The sequence below is a fragment of the Phyllopteryx taeniolatus genome, chromosome 12 (genome assembly GCF_024500385.1).
Source record: "Phyllopteryx taeniolatus isolate TA_2022b chromosome 12, UOR_Ptae_1.2, whole genome shotgun sequence".
Lineage (NCBI taxonomy): Eukaryota > Metazoa > Chordata > Actinopteri > Syngnathiformes > Syngnathidae > Phyllopteryx > Phyllopteryx taeniolatus.
Genome location: NC_084513.1, coordinates 17,660,654 through 17,686,085, shown reverse-complemented (window position 1 = coordinate 17,686,085; position 25,432 = coordinate 17,660,654). Strand labels below are relative to the sequence as shown.

The 25,432-nt window shown below is 40.3% G+C and overlaps 2 protein-coding genes across 6 annotated transcripts; one reads left to right on the top strand and one right to left on the bottom strand.

The window, feature by feature from the left end:
- The first annotated feature begins 416 nt into the window (after nt 1-416).
- On the top strand, nt 417-11,848 carry xrcc5 (X-ray repair complementing defective repair in Chinese hamster cells 5). Of its 3 annotated transcripts, none has more exons than XR_009791118.1 (21): nt 417-469; nt 732-845; nt 1,646-1,829; nt 1,922-1,970; nt 2,054-2,176; nt 3,074-3,256; nt 4,767-4,881; nt 6,304-6,442; nt 7,249-7,361; nt 7,440-7,502; nt 7,577-7,714; nt 8,328-8,415; nt 8,594-8,724; nt 9,001-9,197; nt 10,273-10,369; nt 10,447-10,516; nt 10,635-10,744; nt 10,887-10,983; nt 11,102-11,188; nt 11,263-11,337; nt 11,522-11,848. XR_009791118.1 is itself a non-coding variant. In XM_061792365.1 (21 exons), exons 1-21 carry the CDS (start codon nt 461-463, stop codon nt 11,534-11,536), a joined length of 2,178 nt encoding a protein of 725 aa, XP_061648349.1. In that variant the 5' UTR covers nt 417-460; the 3' UTR covers nt 11,537-11,848. The 3 variants fall into 3 exon arrangements, 2 of the variants coding, with proteins under 2 accessions (XP_061648349.1, XP_061648350.1); XM_061792365.1 differs by having other exon boundaries at nt 11,121-11,188; XM_061792366.1 differs by lacking the exon at nt 417-469 and adding an exon at nt 488-632 and having other exon boundaries at nt 11,121-11,188.
- LOC133486751 (collagen alpha-2(VI) chain-like) lies at nt 11,721-22,693 on the bottom strand. Of its 3 annotated transcripts, none has more exons than XM_061792364.1 (28): nt 22,439-22,693; nt 20,930-21,096; nt 20,229-20,839; nt 20,135-20,155; nt 19,976-20,041; nt 19,307-19,360; nt 19,171-19,215; nt 19,056-19,082; nt 18,946-18,972; nt 18,834-18,878; nt 18,694-18,747; nt 18,526-18,588; nt 17,764-17,826; nt 17,635-17,688; nt 17,517-17,552; nt 17,374-17,436; nt 16,511-16,573; nt 16,352-16,414; nt 16,179-16,241; nt 15,987-16,037; nt 15,054-15,152; nt 14,314-14,376; nt 14,206-14,241; nt 14,082-14,127; nt 13,833-13,985; nt 13,146-13,601; nt 13,034-13,072; nt 11,721-12,090 (listed from the first exon to the last, which is right to left on the bottom strand). In XM_061792364.1, exons 2-28 carry the CDS (start codon nt 21,072-21,074, stop codon nt 11,879-11,881), a joined length of 2,718 nt encoding a protein of 905 aa, XP_061648348.1. In that variant the 5' UTR covers nt 21,075-21,096; nt 22,439-22,693; the 3' UTR covers nt 11,721-11,878. The 3 variants fall into 3 exon arrangements, with proteins under 3 accessions (XP_061648348.1, XP_061648346.1, XP_061648347.1); XM_061792362.1 differs by having other exon boundaries at nt 11,721-12,477; nt 22,439-22,690; XM_061792363.1 differs by having other exon boundaries at nt 11,721-12,477; nt 20,939-21,096; nt 22,439-22,690.
- Between the last annotated feature and the right edge of the window lie 2,739 nt (nt 22,694-25,432).

Sequence of the window (25,432 nt, the reverse complement as noted above, 5' to 3'; positions counted from 1 at the left end):
GTGACTGTGCCCTCACAATTCTGAGGTTCCAGCCCGGAACCTCAGAAGTGTTAGACAAATGTGCTAACCACTATTTCAGCGTACTCTCAACTCAACTTTATTTTACAATAAAATAAAGTAAAGTATAACAATAATAATAATAATATAAAAATCCAAAACCTTCACTTTGAGATAAGCACTGTCATACTAACCTGCCCCAAAAATAAAACAGAATGAATACTTCCAGTTATTCAGTGTTGTCCTAATTACCTAAAATACGTAAACGTATTTATAAAATAAAATGGATACAAACAAATAGAATATTTAATTGTACGAAATTATAATACGAAAATAACAAAACGAACCACCTTCAAAATCGTGGAACTATTTTATATTACAATACATTAAATAAGGAAGTGAGCGCTTTTTCACCCGGACGTTTAATCAGGTGACACAGAGGCTCTCAAGGAGGGAAACAAAAATGTCCAAAGTAAGTACACTTATATTTAATGGCGGCTCGTAACTTTTAAACACGTTTCTGCTAACAGTTTTCTACTGTACTGCATTTTATTTTGGATCCGTAATTCACCGTGTCGTTCATGAAGTGAAAAGGCATGTTGGGACATGTCTAAAGGGGCAAGCTGAAGATGATAGTAATAATTAGTAATAATTATTAGTAATAATTCACTGGACTGTAATAAAATGGCCAACATAATAACATATTTGTTTGTGTTTCTGTATGTGCACTGCAGTCGTTTCATGTGCTGTGCATGGATGTTGGCTTTTCCATGTCCAACTCGGCACCAGGTGAAGACTCTCCATTTGAACTAGCCAAACAAGTCATTCAGAAGTTTGTCCAACGTCAGGTAAGCTCGAATACATTAAACCGCAAAATGTATTTATTCATTCAGTACGGAGGAATACTAGTGGTCGTGTTAAGTACACACTGAAAAGAAAAAGGAAACGTACACAAAATGGAAGTCGTAATCTCAATAGAATATAGCTGTATATTTTTGATAAAAAAGATTAACGATAAACGATTACTTTCAACAATATTTGACTTTAATTTCGAAGAGATTTTTCTTCTCATAATATTATGACTTTAATCTAGAAAACATGACGTTTTACTTAAATACAACTATTTTTGTTATATTGCAATTAAAAATATACATCTTTTCTTACAAAAATATATGACTTTATTCGTGTAATATTGCAATTTTAATTTAAAAAATAGCTTTTTTTCTCAAAACTTTGACATTCTCATAGAATTACACCTTTAAACTTGAAAATATACAACTTTCGTTCAGTTTTTCATATTACGTGTAGCAAAATATTTCACTTACATCTGGAAAATTAATATACATATTTTATTTAATTAAATTTATTCTCGTAATATTAAAACTTTAATCTTGAAAATATACTACTCTATCTCAAATATCCCACTTTTTTTCCCTCCAAAATATACAACTTTATTCTTGTAAAATTGTGACTTTAATCTAGAAATTAGCTACTTTATTGTCTAGAAAAACCAAAACAATACAACTTGATTCTCGTATGATTACAACTTAAATTTTGTAGTGTAATAATTTTTTTTTATTTTCAGAGTTTTAGAATTAACTAGTAATTTAGCATACAGAGCACATGTCATTGTTATTTGTTTTCCCAGGTGTTTGCCGAGGTAAAGGATGAATTGGCTTTGGTTCTGTTTGGGACAGACTCGACCAAGAACTCTCTGGCTCAAGATGGCCAGTACCAGAACATCACTGTGCATCGCAACCTGATGGTACCTGACTTTGAGCTCTTGGAGGAGATTGAGAATCAGGTCCACCCAGAGAATCAACAGGGAGATTGTATCCTTTGCTTTCACTTTACACTTATGAAAAATAAAATAACTATATAATGACATTAAAAGAGACATGTCTCCTTTAACTGTTGTCAAAAGGGTTGGATGCTCTTGTGGTTTGCATGGATCTTCTTCAAACAGGAATAAAGTAAGTTATTTATTTATTTATTTTTTTTAAATCTGATAACTCTTGTGCACTTGTGTCACATAATTTTTTATATTTTTTTTAAGGGGAAAACGTTATGATCGACTTAACATCTATTTCCTGAGTGACCTCAGTGTTGAAGCAAATTCGGAGCAGCTGGATGTCATTGTTGAAAACCTGAAACAAGCTAACATTACGCTGCAGTTCTTGTAAGTTCCAACATCAAGTTTCCTCATATAAGAGCCACCGCTCTATCAGATGCCGCTTGAATAATTAATTACCGCCCCCCGTTTTCACCTCAGGAGAAAAATAACAGGTGCTCCCACTATATACTGGCGCAGTAATAATCTTTACTATGGCTGGTACTGCCATGTGTCGCAGGAGACGTCATTACGACAACACGCATCACCGGGATAGTAGGAGATAGTTGCATGGCAAAAGCTGTAAAACATTTGACCACAAACAAAAGAGGATCTTCTGTGAGAAACCCATAAGCGACAAAGGCCCAGAATACAATATGTTATCATAATTCTATATTAAATTGTATAATGATTTTAATTAAATTGTATATTTGAAAATCTTGCCCTTTACTTCCCACCGTAAAATACTTTATTCTCGTAATATTACAGCTTTTTACCTTAATAATATAATACTTTTTCTTGAAAGTATAAAAATATGTTCCCATATTGCAACTTTAGAATATGAATATACTGTATATACAACATTGTATCTTATATATTTTGTTCCCATTATAAATATGCACATCTACACATGAATACCTACCTGATACCTTAGCCCCAACTGATGCCTGGTACTGATTGTATTTGGAGATCTTAAGTCCCGTCGCACCCTGAGCCCTGTAGCCCAATGCCGCTTAAGTGGACCAGTGCCATAAAATTACAGTTAGCGAGTCTTTGCCGCACATCTGCAAATGCGCTGCAATGGAAAAACTGTAATATAGATTGTAAATGCACATTATTCTAAGAGTATTTTAAATGAGCTCCTGTGCAAGGGATGTTGTTTGTGTAACTTACAGTAAGTTCCTTGAATCTACTGTATCTTTCAACCTATTTTAAAGAAATGGTTCCATTCTTTGCATTTTGCAGTTTACCCTTTCCTGCTGAAGATGAATCAGTGGATGAAGCAGGTGATGCGAGCAGAGGAGGCCCCAGTGCACATGGCTTGGGCAAAGGCCTGTCCGGGGAACAGAGGAGTGGACTGGACATGGTCAAACACATCATGCTCAGCTTGGATGAGCAGGATGGTCTTGATCAGATTTACACACTCAGGTTAGAAGGCCTTTTGGTCTCTTTGAAGGAAACATAACAACATATTTTTTTCCCCCCAATTTAAAACGTCTGGGATAGTCTGCATTCAGAATGTGTTACACTTTACACACACAATTTCTTGTCTCTCTGAAATTAGCCCTATTTTGGGGGTCAGCCTTGTTTCATGCAAGTGAGCAACATTTTTTTTTTCACCATGAAATATCCCATTGAGATTAAAAACCTCTTTTTCAAGGGAGTCTTGGAGGCAGCAGCAAAAACAAAACGGGTACATATTTTCATAGCTACAACACGGAAGTTAAAAAAGTTCACATTCTGGAAATGGTCTCAAAAACTCTCCATTTGGATTTAAGTGTTCAAAGGAATGAAATAATCTTCCAGTCTTTCTATAGTCTATTCCATCCATAAGGAGCAGAGTAAACAAAAGCCCTTTTACCCAACTCTGTACAAGCATAAGGGACAGAAAGCAACACTGAAGAGAATAGGATTCATAATTTCTTTGATTAATTAAGACCCCTATTTCACTGGTGGAGACTCTGGGACCCGGGAGACCAAAATATTGCTTGCGCGCTCACCGGAAAGGTGTCTGGGAGATATCGCCAGACGACGTAACAACCAGTTCACCTGGAAGTCGTTGATATAGGCCTATATTCAGTATATATATTCTTTAAATAAATATACAATGTATACAGTGTGTGTACGTGCTATGTGCGTGTTCCTCGCTCACCGGGACAGTCCTCTGATGAGGAAGATGCTTTAACCTCCATTAAATCCAAAATATTGGGGCGATTGTTATGATATTTTTTGAGGTTGAAGTGGGCATAGGTAGAGATGTCCATGTGAATTTTGGTGATGATTGCTCACAGTTTTGTGACATTAAGCTCCGTAAAAGTATTTCTCTATAGTGGGCATATAGAAGAATCGCCAAAAGGTCTCCAAATCGAACATGTCCGAGACTCCTTGGCGACCCGGCTAGTCTTCAGGAGACATCACGGAGACGTCTCAACAACCAGCAGAGACTCAAGTCACCATCAGGTCGCTAACTAGTCTCCGGGCCACCGAGAAAGGGGTCCAATCCACGCATCCAACAAGAATGAATGCAGCTCTGCCTACCTTTTGACTTTGATATTAAAGCAGCAGCTTCGCACCTGTGAGGGATGTGGGTGTTTCTGCATGATAGTGTTTCACACAGTGTGGTGCAGCCAAATGTTTGAAAGTGGCCCTGGATCTTCGCCCACCCTAGATGATCCTGTCATGCGGCAAAACTCTGTGTGAGGGTGGTTATTACGTCAATTAGCCCCAGAGCTACGGAGCAGTGGAGTGGAAGTGCCGTTCTGGTCGCTCACAGACATGTATTCAGAAATAGGCAGCTCACAGATTTACTTGGTTTTATTATTTCACACTTGATGAGTGAGCAGGCACTCCAGAGATCCCTTTTCCTCCTTAAATGAGAAGAATATCATTGGTTTAATACGTCTTAAAGTGTTTTTCTTCCCATGTGCACAACTCGCAGGAATGCTATTGAGGGGCTGTGTATGTTCAAGCAAATCGAGAGAAGACCCATGGCGTGGCCCTGTCAGCTGACCATCGGCAGCTCTCTGTCCATCCGCATCGTTGGCTACAAAGCTGTACGTGGTTTGACAAGCACGTTGCATGAATGCACACTCACAAACCAACACATGAGGTACACCTGCATAATCTAATGTGCTACAGTGAAAACAAAAAAAATGCCTCACACAATTGCAAATCAATAGTATTGGTCTGTCCTCACTTCGACTGTTATTTTTATGAAATATTAACCAATTTAAAGTGGTGAAACTAACTTGAGAACAAATCTGTAAACGCTCTTGAATGCTTAAAATGTCAGAGAAGCGTTGTAAAACTCTCATCTATTTCCTCGTTCTGTGGTATAATTGTCACCTATATTGAAAGTCTGGATTTTTTTTTCTTCCAATGACAAGTGAAAATAGTGAGGTAAGAAACATTTGAGTAGACTTTTTTCGTAAAATCGATTGCTGTATTGCTTCATTGCAAAAGTAAGCCGGATGAGCCATATTGAGGTAAGTGTGTGCTGATTCATTTCTGCCTATATGCTCATGTTAAGTGAGCATATTGCTATATCGATTGCATCGCTCCTGGCTCTAAGACTTTTGAAAAACAATTTGGGGAAGATAAAATAAGTGTTTGCTTTTATGAAGTTAAAGCATTTTTGTATGGTTGGTGGCGTCGTGCGACAGCAGCAGACTTTGAAGGCTGCGGCTGGAGCCGTGTTCGTACCATTAATGACAGCGTAATAAATTAAAGATAAAAAATATATATATATATATATATATATATATATATATACTTACCATATTAAATGCGCTATTGAGTTTAATTTTGAGATGGTGTTTCCATGTGAGTGTGCAATGGTATATCATAGCAACATAAGGTATAATACCAACTTGAACAAAGCGGTGTTTGGAAACTCAGGCAAAACAACTTTTTTTTTTTTTTTTCCTGAAAGTTGGGGGATTTCGCCCAACAGAGACGATATGTAAAATATGAGTAAATACTGCCACTTTATAGTGTAGTAGATTCCTTTGTTCACACTGGCTACGCAGCAAATTTGGTCTTGAGTTTTGTCGCTGACATCACACTAAGACATGACGATGTAAACAGTACTGTGCGTTCCCAGGGCAATTAGTTATACGGCAATTGCTCCAAAACATTGACATTATTGCAAATGACTGCCAGTTTAAATATCAATATGCAACACTTCTATAAATATCAATATACAACACTTCTATAAATATCAGCAAGTGTTTACATTTTCAGATGATCACTTCTACAACATTTATAGTAAGTCACAATGTCCCATCACCGGTGAGCTATTTCTAGAACAGACCCGTGGGCTACTCATGTGGTCCTTGGGGATACTTATGATACCCGTGGCCACCTTGTTGGTAACCTCCTGCTGTAGGTGCTCTACAACTGTGTTCATGCTATATTGTGACCTTTTTCTAAATGGAAGTCACCCTCCTTTTATGAGTCCCGCTTGTGTCTGCCAGGTGACCGAGGAGAAACTAAAGAAAACATGGCTCACGGTGGACGCTCAAAGCAACGAGAGAGACCATGTGGGGAGAGAGACCGTCTACTGTCTGGATGACGACAATGAGACAGAGGTGCAGAAGGACGACCTCGTCCAAGGTAACTACATTCCGCCAAGGTTCTGTTACCGCTTTTCAGAGCATGTAAGGCTATACATTTAACCATAATGCTTCCAGAATTATGGCCATACTCAACATATTTTAAATAGATGTATCCATAAATGTCCTGCAATTGGCCTCTCGCCCAATGTCAGCTGAGATCAGCTCCAGCTCATCCGCAGCCCCTAATGGGGACACTGAAGTAGTATCCATATAATGTTTTCTTTCATTGTATGTGACTTTTTCATGATCATCATTATGTTAGCTGATTGGCTGAAAGAAATCACATGGTTCTACTGCTTTATAGTGAGTTACTCTATGTGGCATGCTTTTTACCAGCTAGGATTCCTTGCTCAGTCGGCCGAGCAACAAAGTGGTAAAACCATTTGAAAACCAACACTAGACAGTAGGCACCTCTCAGTCGGTGTCAATAGGTTTTAAATAAAAATCATTAAAATAACATCTTAATTTGTCACTTGGGGGCAAATTGAGATGGACAGTTGCTCTGAATAAACCATGCAACTGCAAAGAAAAAACAGTTCTCTGTGAGGGTCGATGACAAAGAAAATTAAATTAAAATGTATATAGTAACTATGGTTAAAATGAGTGACCTGAGGATTAATTTGATGAATTAACTGACTAAATCCTTGAAGTCAATTGCACAATGGAAAAAAATATTTTACATGCACATCCTATAGATACAGTAATACTACAGGTTATACAGAATCATAAACTTTGGTGTGCTAGGATCATATCTCTCTAACCAAACCCCTCTAAACGGCTGGTGTGCTTGTTTTGTGTTACCAGGTTTTTGCTATGGGAGTGACATTGTTCCCTTCTCCAAAGTGGATCAAGAGCAGATGAAATACAAACACGATGGGAAGTGCTTTGCTGTTTTAGGCTTTACCAACCAAAACCTGGTACTGTGCTATTTTATTTTATTCATTTATTGTGATGTCTGTACATGTTCAGTGTTCATGTTTCCGGCATGCCTGCAGGTTCCTCGCCACTCCTTCATGGGAATTCAGGCCATCAAGATCTTTTCTCCAGACGACGATGAGGTTAGATCAATAGCAGAGTTTGTAAAATGAACGCTGGCTTTGTATCAATACCGATCGCTATTTCCTGGACTCAGCACGCGGGGGTGGCGCTATCCGCTCTCGTCCGGGCGCTGGATGAGCTCAAAATGGTGGCCATTGTTCGTTACGCCTACGACCGGCGATGCAACCCTCAAATAGGAGCAGCTTTCCCTTGCATCAAGATGAACTACGAGGTGACATCTAAACACCTTCTTAACACCATTATTGTAGTATATTATCCATCCATTCATTTTCTACAGCACTTGTCCTCACTAGGGTTGCAGCTGAGCTGGAGCCTATCACAGCTGACTTTGGGTCTGTTTGTGTTATCGTATTATTTTTACTCATGAGGAAGGTAACAAAGAGTGACAGTTTTCATGAAAAATGGTGTTTTCCAAAAATTCGCCATAGGACGAATGTCAAAATCAAAAAAATGTTTTGGTCTTAAGTGAATAATTTTTGTAAACGCCTGTAAGTATAAGATCACATTTTAAAATTGAATAATGTTGTTTTCATGTATTATTTTGTTTAATTGTTTTTTCTATTTCATTTATTCTCATTCTATTTGAACACAGTATTGTACATTTTTAGATTCAAGGCCTTGTTTTACATCTGTAAATTATTTTTAAAATAAATATTGCTACATTATCTTACAATGAGGTAAGAGAAGCTGTTCCTATAAAACAAAAAAACGTTTTACTTATATAAACCTAAGCAACTAAACCGAGAAAATTATGTAGCATGACCCCAATGCGATATTTCCATTCATTCCCATACAGCTAAGCTAACACATGTTGCTCTCCACAGTGTCTCATATATGTCCAGCTGCCCTTCATGGAAGACCTCCGACACTTCACATATGCTTCTCTGAACAGCAAGAAATTCATCCCCTCGGGTATTGTTCTTGTATATTGATGTCATCCTTTAATCTTAGTGCATACAGTATATGAATATTTTTACAAAGCTAAAAAAAAATTCCATTTAATTTGATATTACACTAGCCGCGATAGTAAAAATTGTTGAAAACCTCCCTGGCCTTGCCAATCAAATTTGAGATTACAGTGTATACACAGACACACAGCTGCAGGCTGTTGACTCTCTCATCGACTCCATGATGTTGGTGGAGAAAGATGAAGATGGAGAACTAAAGGACTTGGTTAAAGTCCACCACATTCCCAATCCAGAGTTCCAGCGGCTTTTCCAGGTACTCTCTTCGGTTCACATCAGCAGAATCAGAGTAGAAAGTCTAATTTCTTGCCTTCTCATTTCATACCTCGCATGCACAGTTTGTCAAGCTACAACTACCGCAAGGCATGAAATCTGTTCTCTTACTATACTTGTGTTTGCAGGAAATCTGGTCCATACTTTATGACCTATTACAAACACAAAATCTTGGCCATATTACAACCTTGTCGTCCACTTCATGACGAGTTTCACTTTTAACATACTCAAATGTGTGGTCTACTCCAATCTGTCCCAGTGCCTGCATCATCGAGCTGTCAGCCCCGGCACAGCCCTCCCCCCAATGGAGCCGTGGCTGAAGGCTGTACTGGACTGCCCAGATGTCATCAAGGAGCGTTGTCGAGCGCCACTACAGGAGGTGAAGAAGAGGTTTCCTCTCAAAGTGGTGGAGAAGAAGAAGACGCTGAAGACCAGCGCTCAGATATTTGGAAAAGAGTAAGTCTGGTGTTTTTGGAAAGCCAAATAGACAACAGTAGAACCTCCAAAATTCAGCACCTTTTTTCAACCAAACTATGCATCAAAAGTCACAAGATGTACTTTGAGGTCGAACCAGAGAGATGTCAGCATTTAACACACTTCAGTATAGTCCACAAGTGTGTTTAGCTTTTTCTCTTGCATTTTCTGTGATTCCCTCTACAGTAGGGTACCAGTGCCAAAGAGGAAAGTGAGCTGATAATCATAGTGGTATTTTGTTTAATAGCAAAGCGCTACACACATCTCTTTCTTGACTGCTTAGTACAATATTAAGTATATAAAGCTCGCTAACAGAGCGTGTTTGTACTTTATTTTTTAATCAACAATGTTTAGTATCAATTTCTTAAATATGGCACATAGTACAGCAACAAAACGTAATAAATTAGTACTTTATGTCCACAACGGGATTAATAGTTTCTACCTGCCTACCTAACCAACCAACCACAGCGAAGTGGCATTACTACCAGCAATACACATAAAATGTCATCGCCAATTACAGTAATGCTCCGCAAACATTTCTTCCTATGCATAAACAATACATGAACTGAAAAATATTTTTAAACAACAAGTCATACATTTGTAATACTTTTTAGCAATTGTTTTATTTGGACATAACAATTCCACATTAAATAGTGTGGTCCATGAAGTTGATACGAAATTTGCAATTCTCTCTCCATTTTTTGTTTGCCAGCAGTCATTAAAGGATTAGTAATCTTATTTTAGTTTAGTTTTATTGTAGTGGTGAGCTCTTTCCACTTGTATGAGTGTAAAGAATGTTAAAATGATACATAAAAAAATTCTGATACAATTAATAATGGGTTGATGGTGGCACTTTGATTGTGGAACTGCTTAGTTTTAATTTACGTTAAATATTTGATCGGAAAAAAATGTTGTTTTCATTTTGGGGATTTTTTTCAACTTCAGTTGTTCCACTGTAATATCAACGTTGTCTGCCACTGTGTTGAAGATGCATGTGTGGCCAAGGTTCTTCAATGTACTTTTCATGGTCTTCTACTTGAACCCCTTCCACTGTCAGTTCTGAAGAGCCAGATGACAAGAAGGCAAAGGGAGGCGCTGCAGAAGAGGAGGAGGAGTATAATCTGGCTGACATTTCTGAAGGCTCTGTTACTTCGGTAAAAAGATGACGGAGTGGTGGGGAGGGGCTGCTCTACGACTCACCATTTTCAACCTCATTCCTCCTTTAATCCAGGTCGGAAGTGTTAATCCTGCCCGTGATTTCCGCATCCTGATCAAGCAAAAAACGCTTACATTCCAAGGGGGTGAGGTCCAGTTTCTTCCATTGTTCACATTGTACAATAAGCTGTGATCATGACTAATGGGCAGCTATTGTAAATTCTGATTCTTTGTTTGGGTGTGATGACCCACTCACCCACCCAGCCTGCGAGCAGCTGACTCGCAGGATAGAGCAGTTGCTAGGCAACAAGAACACAGAGTACTACATGAAAAGCATCACCTGTATCCAGGCCTTCAGAGAGCAGTCGGTAAAGGTAAATAAACATTGACTATTTCCTCATTCCTCAGAACTTGAACCAATGCCAGTTATTGCTCAAATATGCAATTGCTAGTCAGTGTGCACTTTTGGCAAGTGTCTGAAGGATTTCAGAATGTTCCATATCTTTGGACGTGCAGCTGGGGAAGGCCGATCTGTACAATAGCTACCTCCAATCCCTGAAAGGAAGCATTCCAAACAGGGGGCTGGAAGTCTTCTGGGACCTGCTTGTTCAAGGTACGCAAAGCCTACCCATTCATTCTGCCCGGAGATGTCACAAAATTTCCACACTGTGTTTTCAGAATTGAGATAAATATGTAGCAATTGTACAGTCCCTGTTTAATAATTTTAGCAGCTTTTTGCTGCTGTTACAGGCTCCATATCTCTTATTGGCCAAGACGAGGTGGAAGGAAGCTCCGTGTCCAAAAATGAAGTCGCTCAGGTGACTCATGCTAACAATTTCACAGTGACCCTGACGTTGTCCTAATTTCTGACAAAGCTCTACTCTGTTGTCAGTTTCTGCTGGCTGACGAGAAAAAAGAAGAGCCAGTTGCGACAATGGCAGATGACACGGGAGATGTTGACGACTTGGTAATTTTTTTTCTTCACTTTTACTGCTAGGAAACATTAGGTCACTACTGTGTGAGTCAACCTCATTTAAAAACAATTTCCTGCGTATTTTGCATCAAGTCTCCCTGATGGTCCAGCCGTATTGCAGTCTCCAATATAAATTCCCAATCACACATCTTTTTTCCTTCTCCCTCTTCCTGTGCAGCTGGACAACATGTAAGAAAGAAGGCGATGGGAGCGTCTGCAGGAAAAATGCGAAGTATGCATCGTTGGGTCCTTCTGTCCATTTTTCCATCTCCCATATAGAGACCGTTGGGTACTTGGGAGGAATACTGTACCGAACACGACCTTAACCTGAGTGTAATGTTTTGTGGGGGTCTTGACAAAAGACAGGACACTGTATGTTTGTTTTAAATCTGATTTATTGTGTGTGTATAATGCACTTAGGGTTGCTACAGTTACAGACTGTACAGTGCACCAGGCGATGTGGTATGTTTGAATGCCAGATTAATTAACATTAGTAGCACCAATACTTGGTTCATGTCTCCTGTGTGGTTCCTCTTTAACATATCCACCGGATGAAATGGTGAAGCATGCCTGACTGCCACTGGGACCAGTGTTTTCCTTTGAATATGGCGTTCTCGTCTCCCATGGCCAGCTTCTTTAAGACTTCTTGATCCACATCGCTTCCCATGGCGATCACTGTGGGGACGACCTGTTCCCTACGCATGGCGTGCACCGCCTCCTCCAGGTTTTTCCTGTCTGTGACGCCGTCTGTGATGAAAACGAACACAATCTCGGCATGGCGTCTCGTCTGCCGAGTCGTTCCCTTGCCAAGCACTCTGTTAATAGCGTGGGTGATGGCTGGCCCCACGCTCGAGGAAGCGTCCAGATAGCGCAGTCGGGCCACACCGTCAGAGACGAGTGCAGGATCATGCGTGAGCGGGAAAGCCAAATAGTTCTCCCCGTCCGTGCCGTATTGCAACAAAGCTAAGCGAACTCGCATGCGATCTGTCCTGCTCCGGGCCAGTACCAGACTGTCTACCACCGTTTGTAAGAATTCACGGACGTGACGGAAATTGTCCACCCCGAGGCGCTCTGAGCCGTCGAGCAGGAATACCACATCCACTGGCCGCTGGGCGCACGGGGCAACATCAGGCTCTACAAGGAGAGCCGACAAATTGCTGAATTAGCTTGCATTCCAGATTTTACTTGACATCAACTACAGCTAGTACCTTTCTCAAGCAAGCTAGTCAAAATTGGAGTTTAGTTTCTCTACCGAGTAGCAAAGTTTGTAAATTATAGTGTCTTCCACCCTAACACCTAATTTTAAACTCTCATCCCGCATTCTTACTCTAACCCTTAACCCCACCTTAACCCTAGCACTAGCTACAACATGTTTAACCCCTTACCCAAACTCTAACCCCCAACCTCCCAACTCTAAACCTTTACTCTAAATATAACCCTAACCTCAACTCTAACTCCTAATTGTAACTAAAAGCTAACTGACGCCTCCAACAATAACTATCTTAAATCATATCTCTCACTGTAACCTCAAACCCTACCCAGCCTCTAGCGCAATCCCTACCTTAACCCCTAATACTTAACCCTAATGCTTTTTAAGTTCTCGTTTTGGCCCATGTTGTAATTAAAGTATCGGTGTAACCAGACAACCATGTTCTGCTCACAAAATCCGGGTGAATTCAAGGAGACCTACCTCTTTTGCAGGGGAGATCGGGGCACACAACAACTGGATCTTGACGGGAAAACAAATGGACTTGGTTAAAACACTAATTTGAGAACATTCAAGATCGTCCCACTGGACTTACCAGGACAAAGAGCAGTTTCCATTTTGTCTATGAAGTCTTCTGTGACCAAATCAACAAAATTCTTCATTCCAATGACCCGATCCTTTTTGTCGCACGCTATGGAACCCAGGATCTCATCGTCCTGTGCTTTTCTAAACATGTCTCCGACCCCGATGGCGTTCACCACGACGCTGCCGTCATGGCATAGGTACTTCAGAAGATCCTCATCGTCGCGCGGATCGAAGCGTCCGTCGGTGATCACCACCACGGACACTTTGACCCTGGCTCTCTTGCTGTCTCTGATGAGATGGTCATAGGCAAACTTGAGAGCCGAGGGGGTGAAGGTGCCCCCTGCGATCCACTGAAGGTTCTTCACCGCCGTTTTAAAAGCAGACATAGAGTTTATGTTGGGGTCGTCGAGACGGATGGCCTCAAAGGTCCCGTTGTGGCTGTATTGAACAACTCCAACTCTTGTTCCTGAAATAGGTGGATGTAAGAATGATTAAATTGAGTAATCCAAGAGTAGAGGTCTCACAATTTATGAATTAATAGACAACTAAATTGATCATCAAATTAATTAATCGATTAATCGAAGGAATAATCGCTAGAATAACCAATTGTAAAAAAATTCCCACTTTCTTTTGTGGCAAACCCTTGTCACGTGAAGGGTTTTACAATATCATTTACAAGGCGATGGTGCCAGACTACCGGTTGGGGATGCAGGGTCGTTGGCCATAGAGCCCAGACGATTAATGGTGTTGATTACAAAGTTCTTTTCCAAGGTGAAGTTGGTCAGACCGACACTCTCCGAGCTGTCTATGACAAATACAATGTCCAGAGCACCGCAACGCTTCTCGCAGTCTGTGACAAAAGGTAAGAACAAGTTTAGTCTGTTGAAATATGTAATAGTAGCTAACTTCGCATTTGTACTATGATACGAATTTATGGTTTGCTCACCACAACAACCACAAGTCTCCCTGATGTAAGTCATGACGTCGCAATCCTGCAATGTCAATTCGGCAATTTGAAGTGGTATTTTTTTTTTTTGTTTTTTTTTTCTCGTTCTCTAGGATGTACTCACAGTAATTGCAGAATCGCCCACTGGTCCAGGGTAACCCTGCATACAAGCAATACAAGTACTTAGCAACACACGAGTGTTCCACTTATTACAGTGTGTGCTGTTGCTCACATCAGGCCCAGGGTCCCCTCTGGTTCCTCTGGCTCCAGGCTTTCCTGCATGACCTGCCTCCTCCTGAACAGAAAAACAAGACCAAATCATCAAATCACCTAAAAATTCTATCGCGTGTTCTGCTTCAAATTTATTTGTTCCGCTAAGAATGAAATGTGAACTAAAAGGCTCCTGTATTTCAATACCTTCACAGGTGCTGTTACGCTTGCAACGTTGTCTGTTTTAATCAAACTTAGGTGTGAAAGCTGTAATCAAACTGTACTGCAGAATGGTACAAGACCATCTCGAAGGAGCAGTTTGAATCGCTTTGTTTGTAGTCTACGAACCTATTGACTGATTTGGACCTGAGAAACCAAACTATAGGCGAAGTCACCCTAAAACAATGCAATTCAGTTCACACTTTTCAGGATTGCTTTAAAAAAACTAGTGCGGTTGCTGATAGTCCGATTCAATTCAGGTGTGAAAATAATCATCCTAACCGTGGTGGGCACCAAAACAAGCAGTCTCTCTGTCCACCGTATGTAACCCAGCAGACATTGTTTGGAACGTATGGATTTTGTCACACTGCCTCAAAAACGCTCTCCGATCGGGTGACAAATGTATTCGTATTTTTACTGGGGAACTTTTGGCCTGTTGCTAAATATGCCAATGTGAATGCAAAATGATTCATCAAATATGACTCAAAAGGTGGCCTAAAGGTATGGCTTAATTAAATCAAACCACAAATCGATTCATCTTACAGATTCCCCACGTGGACCTTTATCTCCTGGCTCTCCTTTGGCTCCACATTCACCGTGACCACCCTTGAGTCCTTTTTTCCCTGGATCACCATGGTTACCCTGAAAAACAGTTACTTTAAATTGGCTCTTCTGTTGTACAGTATCACAAAAATCTTGGAATTGTTCTTGGTAAAGGTTAAAAAATGATTTTCCCAAAAATGATTTTCTCAGGGGCCACCATTGCATTAAATTACATTACGAATATACTGCGAGCTTGCAGTGCCTTGCTGGCAGAAGGAAACGCTATGTGTTTTTCTGGTTATTGCCGGTGTCTATATTTGAAAGCGGCCATCTGTCCTCTTCTGCCTCACTTTTGCTTCTTTTCAAATCTGAGAGGTACTCTGCCAGCTTAGACAAAATATTTATAGTATTTAAAATTATATATATATATTATTAATTGTATATAACCTTTAACATAGCGTTGGATTGACCCCCCCCAAAAAAAAAAGAAAAAATCTTTCCATTTTCCAAAGAGCTGGTTTTCATTAGGGAGACAGATGGGCGAGAGGCAGGCTACACCCCGGAATGGTTGCCAGCCAATCGCAGGGTACATATAGCATTCTCACCTATGGGCAACTTTAATCTTCAGTGAGCATAACATCCATGTATTTGGGATGTAGGAGGAAGCTGGACCACCGGGTAAAAACTCACGCAAGCGCGGGTAGAAACATGCAAACGGTGTGAAGGAAGGCCCAAATCGAGATTCAAACTCTTGAGTCTCAGAATTGTGAGGCAGATGTGCTAACTCCTCGTCCACCCTTGCTTCCCTTACATTAAAAACATGCATCTACAATTTTTTTTCTTCCTTTCCCCAATAAGAGATTTCTGGAGATGCATGCTTTTCACTGCACAGCGGAGAAATGAAACACTTTTACATAGCAAAGAGAACATTACAGTTGGTCCTCTTGGTCCAGGGTAGCTGAATCCTTGTCTTCCTTTATCGCCCTTTAAAGGAAGAAAAAAAAAAAAAAGCTGTAACAGCAGTGGTGTACTTTATGGTTTGATTATAAAACACCTTCGTTTAAACAAATTCACAATTAATGAGAGCTAGTACATTTTGTTACATAAAATTTTAGTTTCACCCACCCGTGGTCCTTGAGAGCCTGAGTCTCCTCTTGGTCCAGCATCACCCGGATTTCCCAAGGTGCCCTGCAGAGCACACAGTTATGCACATGTGTTGACATCCACTGTTGTGGCTTCTTTTGTAATAGGAATCATTTCAAATTGTAGGCTACAGTTGGATGTTTTGAACAACCCACATTTTCTCCAGAACCTCCCGGTTCTCCTGCCTGACCCCTTGGGCCTGGTAGTCCAGGATCACCCTAGAACAGAAAGAATAGTGTCATCTTTAATGAACTTACTTTTGAGATAAACAATTGAACAAAATCTGGGTGTCAATGCCAAAACTCCAACCTTACCTTTGCACCCTTGAAACCGTCATCCCCTGTTCGTCCCCTGGTTCCCTGTGGCCCTCGTTCTCCCTTCAAATGACAGAGGTCCATCAGTCAGAATAATGCGTACAAACAGATCACTTCCAGAGAAGCAGACACAATCCCAATATGAATCAGCACCAAATTGTACACTTCCATTGGTAGCCACCCTGAGCTTATGTACATTGTGTCATTATTCTATGAAAAATGAAGGAAAATGTTAAAAATAAACATTAAAAATGCCCGTGCGGCAAACTTTTTTGTTTAGCGTTGTCTTTTTTTTTTTTTTTTTTTTTTTTTTTTTTTTTTTTTTTGTTAAGACCGCAAGGGGTGTTGAAGAGAAGAAGAAATACCCTAAATTATGTGAGGTCAGCAGGCCCTGATTGCAACAGTTAGACCCTGGACTGTTATTTATTTTTACAGTAGCTATTTCCGATTGAAATAATGCAAAATCTGAACCTGAATGGAAATGACTTTCATCCATCCATTTTCTTCCACTTATCAGGTTGTGGGGGCAGCAACTTAAGCAGGGAAGCCCAGGCTTCCCTCTCCCCAGCCACTTCGTCCAGCTCTTCTGGGGGTATCCCGAGGCATCATTCCCAGGCCAGCCGGGAGACATAGTCTCGTGTCCTGGGTCGGCCTCGGGGCCTCCACTCGGTGGGATATCCCACATGACGTGGAATATTGCATTCCTGTGAATCTCAATTCGGATTCAGCCTATTTATTCAGATTGCGGTGTTTATTTGGAGCATTTTCATTCGGTTTGGGTTTCTAAACTGGTTATAATTAGAATACAAGGCTCCATGTAAACCCAGCTATTGTAATGTGATTATAAAGTGTTTGTTTTTTACCTTATCTCCCTTTTTCCCAATAGATCCCTGAGCTCCCTTTGGCCCTTCGTGTCCTCTCCTTCCCTGTGGACATTCATTTCTTTACAAACTGCAGTGAAGTCACCAGAAGAAAATAATTAAATGGCAATTGAAAAAAAAAATACCAATTCGCCTCTTGGTCCAGGTAAGCCATGAAGTCCCTGAAAGAGTTTATTGTATTATTTGACACTTATTAACTGTCTTGGTTTAGTGAAGATAATTACAATGAAAGTCAATATGTACCGCTGGTCCCTTTTCTCCCGGGGGTCCTGGATTTCCTGGATTACCTCTTTCACCCTGCAGACATTCAGTCAGTGTTATGACTGTGGTGTAAATGTGATTATTCAAGGGCTGTTTTTATTAGATTTGCACCTTTGCTCCTTGTTCACCCTCAGGGCCAAGAGCACCTGCTTTGCCAGGAAGGCCAAGGTTTCCCTGAACGAAACGAAAAAACAACCAGTGAGGATGTGAAACGCTCCTCAAAGAAGAAAAAAACCCTCTCGGTCAATAATGGACCCATTTAAACAAATCAGCTGAGAGGTTGGAAGATGCAAACAGCTAGCATGCTAACTAGGCTAATGGCTAAGAGAGCGGCCTTTCTGTTTTTGCTCCTGGATAATGTTCACTCACGTGATCCTGAATTATTATTTTTTTAAATAGTCATAAGAAATGTATTGTGATCAGCCACTGTGGCTACTGTTTTCCCAGAGTTACTAGTTTACTAGTGACGCAACATTTTTACTTGCCACAGAAAAAATGCATTTGGCGTAGGGGTGCTGATTGAACTTTTCCCTAATCGAAATACATTCGTCAATGCGGGGGGGGTATTGAGAGAATATTTTATTCATTGACACTATGCGTAGAAAATAATAACAGGTTTTTAAAAATACACAAAGGGTTACATTTTCGGAGCACCACACTCATCTTGTGAAAAGTTTAACAGCTCAAATTGAATGTGTCTGTCGCACTTTGGTCTGCCGTCTCATCACATTACACTCGTGAGCAGCCATGTGAGGAAAAAACACTTAGCTCAGACTCTCGGTCCAGCTGAGAGATGTGGGGATTTCTGTCATCCACGTTTAACTATTAAATACTGGTTTTTTTTCAATATTCTTCATAAAAAAACTAAAAAACCTTTTCTCCATTTTTGCCCAGTGGGCCAACATCCCCAACTTCTCCGGAGTAGCCGTCCAGCCCCTTGTTGAGACAAAAAACAACAACAACAACAAAAAGCCTCAACATTACTCACATGTGAAGTTCACCAAAATTCCTCAAAAGGACAAAAAAGCATAATTAACTCACTTTGTCTCCTCGTTCCCCTTTGCAACCTGGAGCTCCAATATGGCCGATCTTACCCTGACGATATGACATAACATCACTACAGTCACTAACTGGTCAAAGATTAGATACACCCGCACAATTTTTATCAGTCTAAAAATCACCTTCTGTCCATCGGTTCCATTGTGGCCGGGTACTCCAACCAAACCCTGAACATTTCAGGAGATGATGTGCTTGCTCTTATCCAACTTATTATACCAACAGAAGTAAAACTACCTTTGTTCCACTTGCTCCTATTTCACCCTGTTGGAGTTGAAGAAAGTTGTAAATTCTAACCATTCCCTCAGAGAGATCATGAAAGCACTGCTAATAAATATCAGTCTCACTTTGTCGCCCTTCAACCCGACTTCTCCCTATGTCAAAGCACAAAAAGGACTTGTGAATTATTGAAATGAATACAAATGAACTACATTATTTGTTGTTCAATAACCATCAGCAAACCTTAGGTCCAGGACATCCAATTGGACCCTCAATTCCAGGATCACCCTGTCAAAGTAAAACAAAAAATAAAGAATTCAGAACCTTTTTTTGTGAAGTACCCCAAAAGAGTAATAAAATGTCAGCATAGCCTTCCTACCTGACCTCCCTTTTCACCTTTTGGTCCACGATAGCCAGTGTCTCCTTTTGCACCCTGTGTACATCACAATTATCGACATAGCAAATGTTTAGTGGCCTTTGTGGAGCATATTAAGAAATATGTGGTGCATATTGCTATAGTAATATCTATCCAAAAATATCATCCCATGCAAAACATTCCATTCCTACCCAAACATTCCAGTCAAATGTCTGTCCATCCCAACCCAAGCTATTCCATCGATCCCGACCCAAACGATAACAATCTTCACAACTGGTCATGCTATCCATCTCAATCATTCCATCCATTCAAACTAAAGCCACACCATACATCCCAAACCAACTCGGTCCAAACATTCCAACCCAAGGCCTTCCAACAGTCTCATCCAAAACATTTCATCATTTCCAAACCAAACTATCCCATCGCTCACAACTGAGGTCATACATCAGTCCCAATGCAACATCGCATTACAACCAAGCTCCAGCCATTCCATCTATTCTTACAAAATGTGATTCCTTCCATCCATCCATCCGTCCGTCCCCAAACATTGCATCCTTCCGAACTAAAGCAGTCCCTCCCATGCCAAGCCAACCATTCCAACCCCAGCCATCCCCCAAAACGGCCATTCCTTTCAATCTCATCGACATCATCCATTCCTCATCCTAATCTTACTTTTGGCCCTCGAAGCCCTCTTGGTCCAGGGATCCCTGGGGTCTCGAAGCATTGCTGTTGGTAGCACTACAATAACAAAATACCACCCAAAAAGGAAAGATTGGTCACACGTGCAGACACATTAAGGTTGAGAACAGGCCACATTGCTGTAGTTCTTACCTCTAAATAGGCTTGATATTTCTGTAAGGAAAAGACTAAAGTGAGCGAAATGTACCTGTCATTAAAATGGTATCATCATGAGATCGGAGATCACCATGGCTTGTATGATACGATCAATGGATTCTCTCTTTATTTTCGGTCTACCGTCAACGATTTCCACGGCTATGTACTCGTCGCGGTAAACTTCAGTAGGAGAGCTGGCGATCTCCCTCATTCCCGTTTCGTCGATGGACTTGGACGCCGCCACTGAGAAAATCCGAATCCCTTGCTCACGGGCCTTGTCAGCCGTCGCCTTGATGCCGCCGCAGGGACTTCCCGTCACATGGCCGTCGGTAATAACCACGGAGAAGAGGACTGCCTTCGTTTCCGGGTAGTGTTGAGTCATTTGGTGCGTCATGTTTTTGAGGGCGCAGTCGATGTAAGTGCCTTTGCCTAGGTATCGAATCCCGCCAAGGCTCCTGATGAAGCTCTCCCTGGTTGCAAACCGGCTGAAGACCACCTGCTTCTGGGAGAAGTGCAGGCCTCCGATGGACCAGGTGATACGGACTAGACCGCGGTATTCCTCATCCACCAGCTTCTGGGCAAACATGCGTGTGAATTCCTTGATATTTTCCACCAGTATTCCAGGCGGGGACTCTTGCAGGGCAATGGTCTCAGAGGTGTCGATGGTGAAGAACAGTTTGACGGGACAGTTGACTGTCCTGGCTGGAAGCGGTTAACATACTGACATTCACCACTTGACATGAATTACAATACACGGCCACGCCCATTATCTATAAAATGATGCCAACTCACTCTCACAACCTTGTGGTTTTGGCAGATTCTCATCTGTAGTGTCTCTGGGATTGGGTACTGGCCTGGGTCCACGAGGGCTCAGTTGGGGAATGCCGGTATGGACTATGCACAGGATGATGAACCCTGAAAGATGTATTTTTGCCATTTTCTTGAACCCCTCCCGTCTCCTGCGACAAGCAACACAGAGACGAAGCTGTGGAGGGCTTGACATTAAATCCAGGAGCCAGATGTCAAACAAGTGGTGCTTCACAAAAGACCCCACCATAGCAACCAAGGATGTTTATATCATTGTTTTAAACAACGTGAATAACTTCGCTGTTTGGAAAAAGCAGCATGATTAAATGATGGCTAAAGTGGAGCTTATCGCTGCTCTGTTAAATGATCAAAGTGGGAAACTTGAAAAATAAACTGTTTTTTTTAGGATACATTTTGCGCAATGTCCTGTGTGACTTGGATTTCACAATTTCTTTCATCCAAGATCATTTAAATCGATTTTGTGAGGAGAGCAAAAAATACGGTTCTGGATTTGTGCACTTGGCCTAGCTCCCACTTGGCCTAGCTCCTTCTCTCAGCTGTAACACAGCTTAGCGAACAAACAACTTTATAATGAAAACAGAAAAGATGAATTATGTGACTGGCAATGCTTAAAATGTTACGATTAGACAGGAAAAGAGCAATGACTGCTGGAAGCTGGAATCTTTAAACATGAACTCTGGAATCATTTCCGCTACAATCTGCACACTTATACGCTTGGGAAAACTTCCTTCATTTTCCCCCAATACCGTTATCAAGTTGGTTTTCTTTTCCATACTATCTTTCTAATGCATCATTCGGTGCACTACAAACCGCTACAACATTAAAATACTGTATTTATTCCATTTTGTATCACTGTAAAAGACCTACATGTTGATTGCTTTTACTTTCAGTTTGCGTCTTTGACTGGCCCCTTTTTTCAGCACATCTCATCCATCAAATTCAAGACCTGCATGAAATTGTATGCGTTTATAACGATAACAACGTCCAGTGTCAGAGCAGTATTGATGTTAGTTTATTATTGTAGTTATAGTTTTGTTGTGCTCTGCATCACACTGAACACTTTCTAATGCTTTGGTTACCTTATTTAGTTACATTAAGTTTTAAAAATAGCAGAAAAAACTTTGGCACGCTTAATCCTAATCTTGAATATAATTTAATTAAAACCTCTGTTCATACAGTGAGTAAAATTGTTACATTGTTTTATCATTGTGATAAAAAAATGCTTAATGTTCTTTGTACAGGCAGAATTTTTTATACAGATCCAGTCAGCGTACATATATTTTCTGTAATTCATAACATGCTGTTTCGAGATAGTTTGACTGAGCCAATTTTGTATTTATTTAAACTGTATGTACAGTATCAGTATTTCCAACTTCCTGAACGAACCGATATAACGTCAGCCACAAACTAATCGAGGTAATAGCTGCACATACTGTATTTAAGGCGAGCAATAAATACAAATAATTTACTCACCCAAAGTGTAAGAAAAAGTGCTTCTTCACTCAATCCACCTATTTGGGAAAATCTCGCAATCAAAGTTTAAACTAGATGAGCATCTTATTCTGCAGTCTCGGTTTGGGGGTGGCTTGTCTGTTGCGGGGGGTTGCTCAATTTATTCTATAGGAGAGCGCGCCCCCGCCACAGCTGCTTGCATGCACACGCCTGACGAGTGGAGACAGAGCGAGATGTGCTCAGCCTCAACTCCCCAAAAATGTAATAGTGTAATAGAAGGCGTCTGTAAAGTAAATAGTCCGGCTGCAATTGTGTATTTATCTTGCTGCGTGGACACAAGAAGTGTTTCACAGACAAACACAGCAGCTGCTCTCTTTCTTCTCCTTACATGGAGACACTCCCTGTGTGTTTATACGGCACCGACATAAGGCCTCGGTAAAACACATTCGTCAGGGCTGAGAACATGAACACAGTCAAAGTACTGCATTACATCACCTCAGTATTATTAGAATAATACTGTGGATGTTGATTGAGCTCAAATTTGTTCGACTTTGGGAGAAACAAACAATTGATAGTTTATATAAAAATCCATTGTTGCCACTTTGACTCAGGTTTTAATTAATTATAGTTCATTAAATGAATTACCGCAATTTCTTATGTATAATGTGCACCCATGTATAATACGCACTCCCAAAGTTGACCTAAAAATTCTGGAAAACCCTTCTACCTATGTATAATACATTTTTACAATGCATGATTTTGCTTCTACCCATATGATCAAAACATGAAGTATTATCTGTATTTTGTTCATTTTTTTCAAATAATTATTCTGAAGTTAAGCGCTTTATTTGAACACGTAATACTTTTTATTTACTTTCTCTTATTTTGAAATTCACAGCCCTACTTTTATTTAGTAAATGAGAAAACACACAGTTGTGCTCATATGTTTGATTACCCAGGCAGAATTTGTAAGATTGGTACAATTCTTTAAAGAAAACATGAAGGACCAGGTGAACCACATTTAGTTTTATTTTAACGGGATTCAAATTAAACTGTCAAGCATTTCAGAAAAGCACTATCATCAAACAAAACATAACCATAAATAAATTAATGATGGTTGTTGTTCAGTCATCAGTCGTATTTATAAATAAAAACTATTTCACAAATTCTGCCAAGGTATGTAAACTTATGAGCATAACTGTCCATATTTTGCAGTCATATTGGAATGAAAGTGTAGGCTACACTTTTTTCATAGCCTCTAGGTAGCGCTGGCATATTAGAATGAAAGTGTACACCTTTCTCATAACCTCGCTGTGGCATACTGAAATGAAGGTGCGCACCATTGATTTTTACATTTTATTTGGGGGGGGGGTGCGCATTATACATGAGAAATTACGGTAACACAAAATATTTGTTTTAAAGTATTGAAACAAATTGAAAATAACATTTCACTCAAAGTATTTAGAAAATACTTTACTAATCTAAGACAAACATTAAATTGACTTGATACACTCCTAATAGTGAAAGTTTAGAAACCAAAATGTCAGAACCTGCTCTCATCTGATGCACTGACATAAAATACTTCCTTCTGCCAATCAAAACAAATGATCAATAATACATTTAATGGTTTTATAGCTGCTGTTGCGGCCCTTCGTTGGCAGTGCATTAACATCATTCGTTCCAGTTTCACACAGATGGGCACAATCTACAATAACCTCCGCTACGGCCTCTGTGTTCTAATTTATATACTTACCAGTTTGCAACTGTCATGTATCACATGGAAATGCCCTTGAGAGACACAATAAATGTCCTGTGGTCATGAATTACAGCAGCAGTGGTGTTTTGGGGGGGAAAAAAAGTGTAAACAATGATTTAATGTGCTGTCACAGAACTGCCTGCTCTCACACCTTTAAATCTCTCTCGCATTTTATCAACACCAACGTCAATGTGAGCAGTGACCTGCCCCTCAATGTGAGCAATATAACCATCAACCACCAGGGGGGGAAGTGCTGCAAAAAGATGATTGAGACGCATATTCCTTAATAGGAGTCGAGTTATGAAGCAAGAATAACGCCATTAGGTTTTGTTGTTGAAAACAAAATTTGACATTGCCGCTGAAAAAAAATATGCAATCTTGGATTTTGACGTTTTTTATATATATTCCTGATTTCAATGTCTTCGGATTTTCCTATCGTCCATCATTTTTAAGTGGCAGTCCTTTTTATTGTTTTAGTATTCCCTTTTTCAGTTTCAACTTCCAGCTTGGATTTATTATAATTTTTTTTAACTTTAAATGTTTAAGTTAGTTCTAAGATTTCCCCTTCACGTCACCTTAAATTTTTTGGATTATCGTTTAAATTTAGTTGGCAGCGCTGTTTATCCACACATCCCATTCCTTGCATTTTGATAAAAATCTGAATGGTGAATTATGTAATGTAAATCCAGCATAGATTGGGCACCGGAGAGCACGACCTTTATGAAATCCTTGAAATCCCTTCCCCACCCACCGCCCCCGGGTCAATGAAAAAGACCTTACATATGTTCTGGTTCCATAACTGGTGGTCATCCAGGGAATTTGTAGTGTTTGCTGGATTCCTGCTGTGCTCTGGTCTCCATTCTCTCGCAGTATTTTGGTGGACATAATGCACCAATCTATCTCAACGCCGATGTGCTCAGCTTGTTGAAATGCAAAATTTCTTTTGTAGAGGCAGCAGAAGTGCCAAGGGGAGTTATGATAGTTATGTTAATATGCCACTTTTATCCCAGAGTGTTTCAGAATTCAAATGACACCGACTAAAAGCAGTTCATCCACTTTCAACAGTTCACCGAGTCCATTTTGGAAAGTTTTTCTGTGCCTTAAAGCTCATAGTTGTTATTAATAATAATGTGCATGGACGAGGAGGAGAGCAGCTCGTGAAATAACTGCACACTGTGTGTTTGTGTGTGCTTCACACTTGCTTTGAGAGTCACATCACTGATTGCATTAGCGGAAAAGCTTTCAAATGAAATACACCA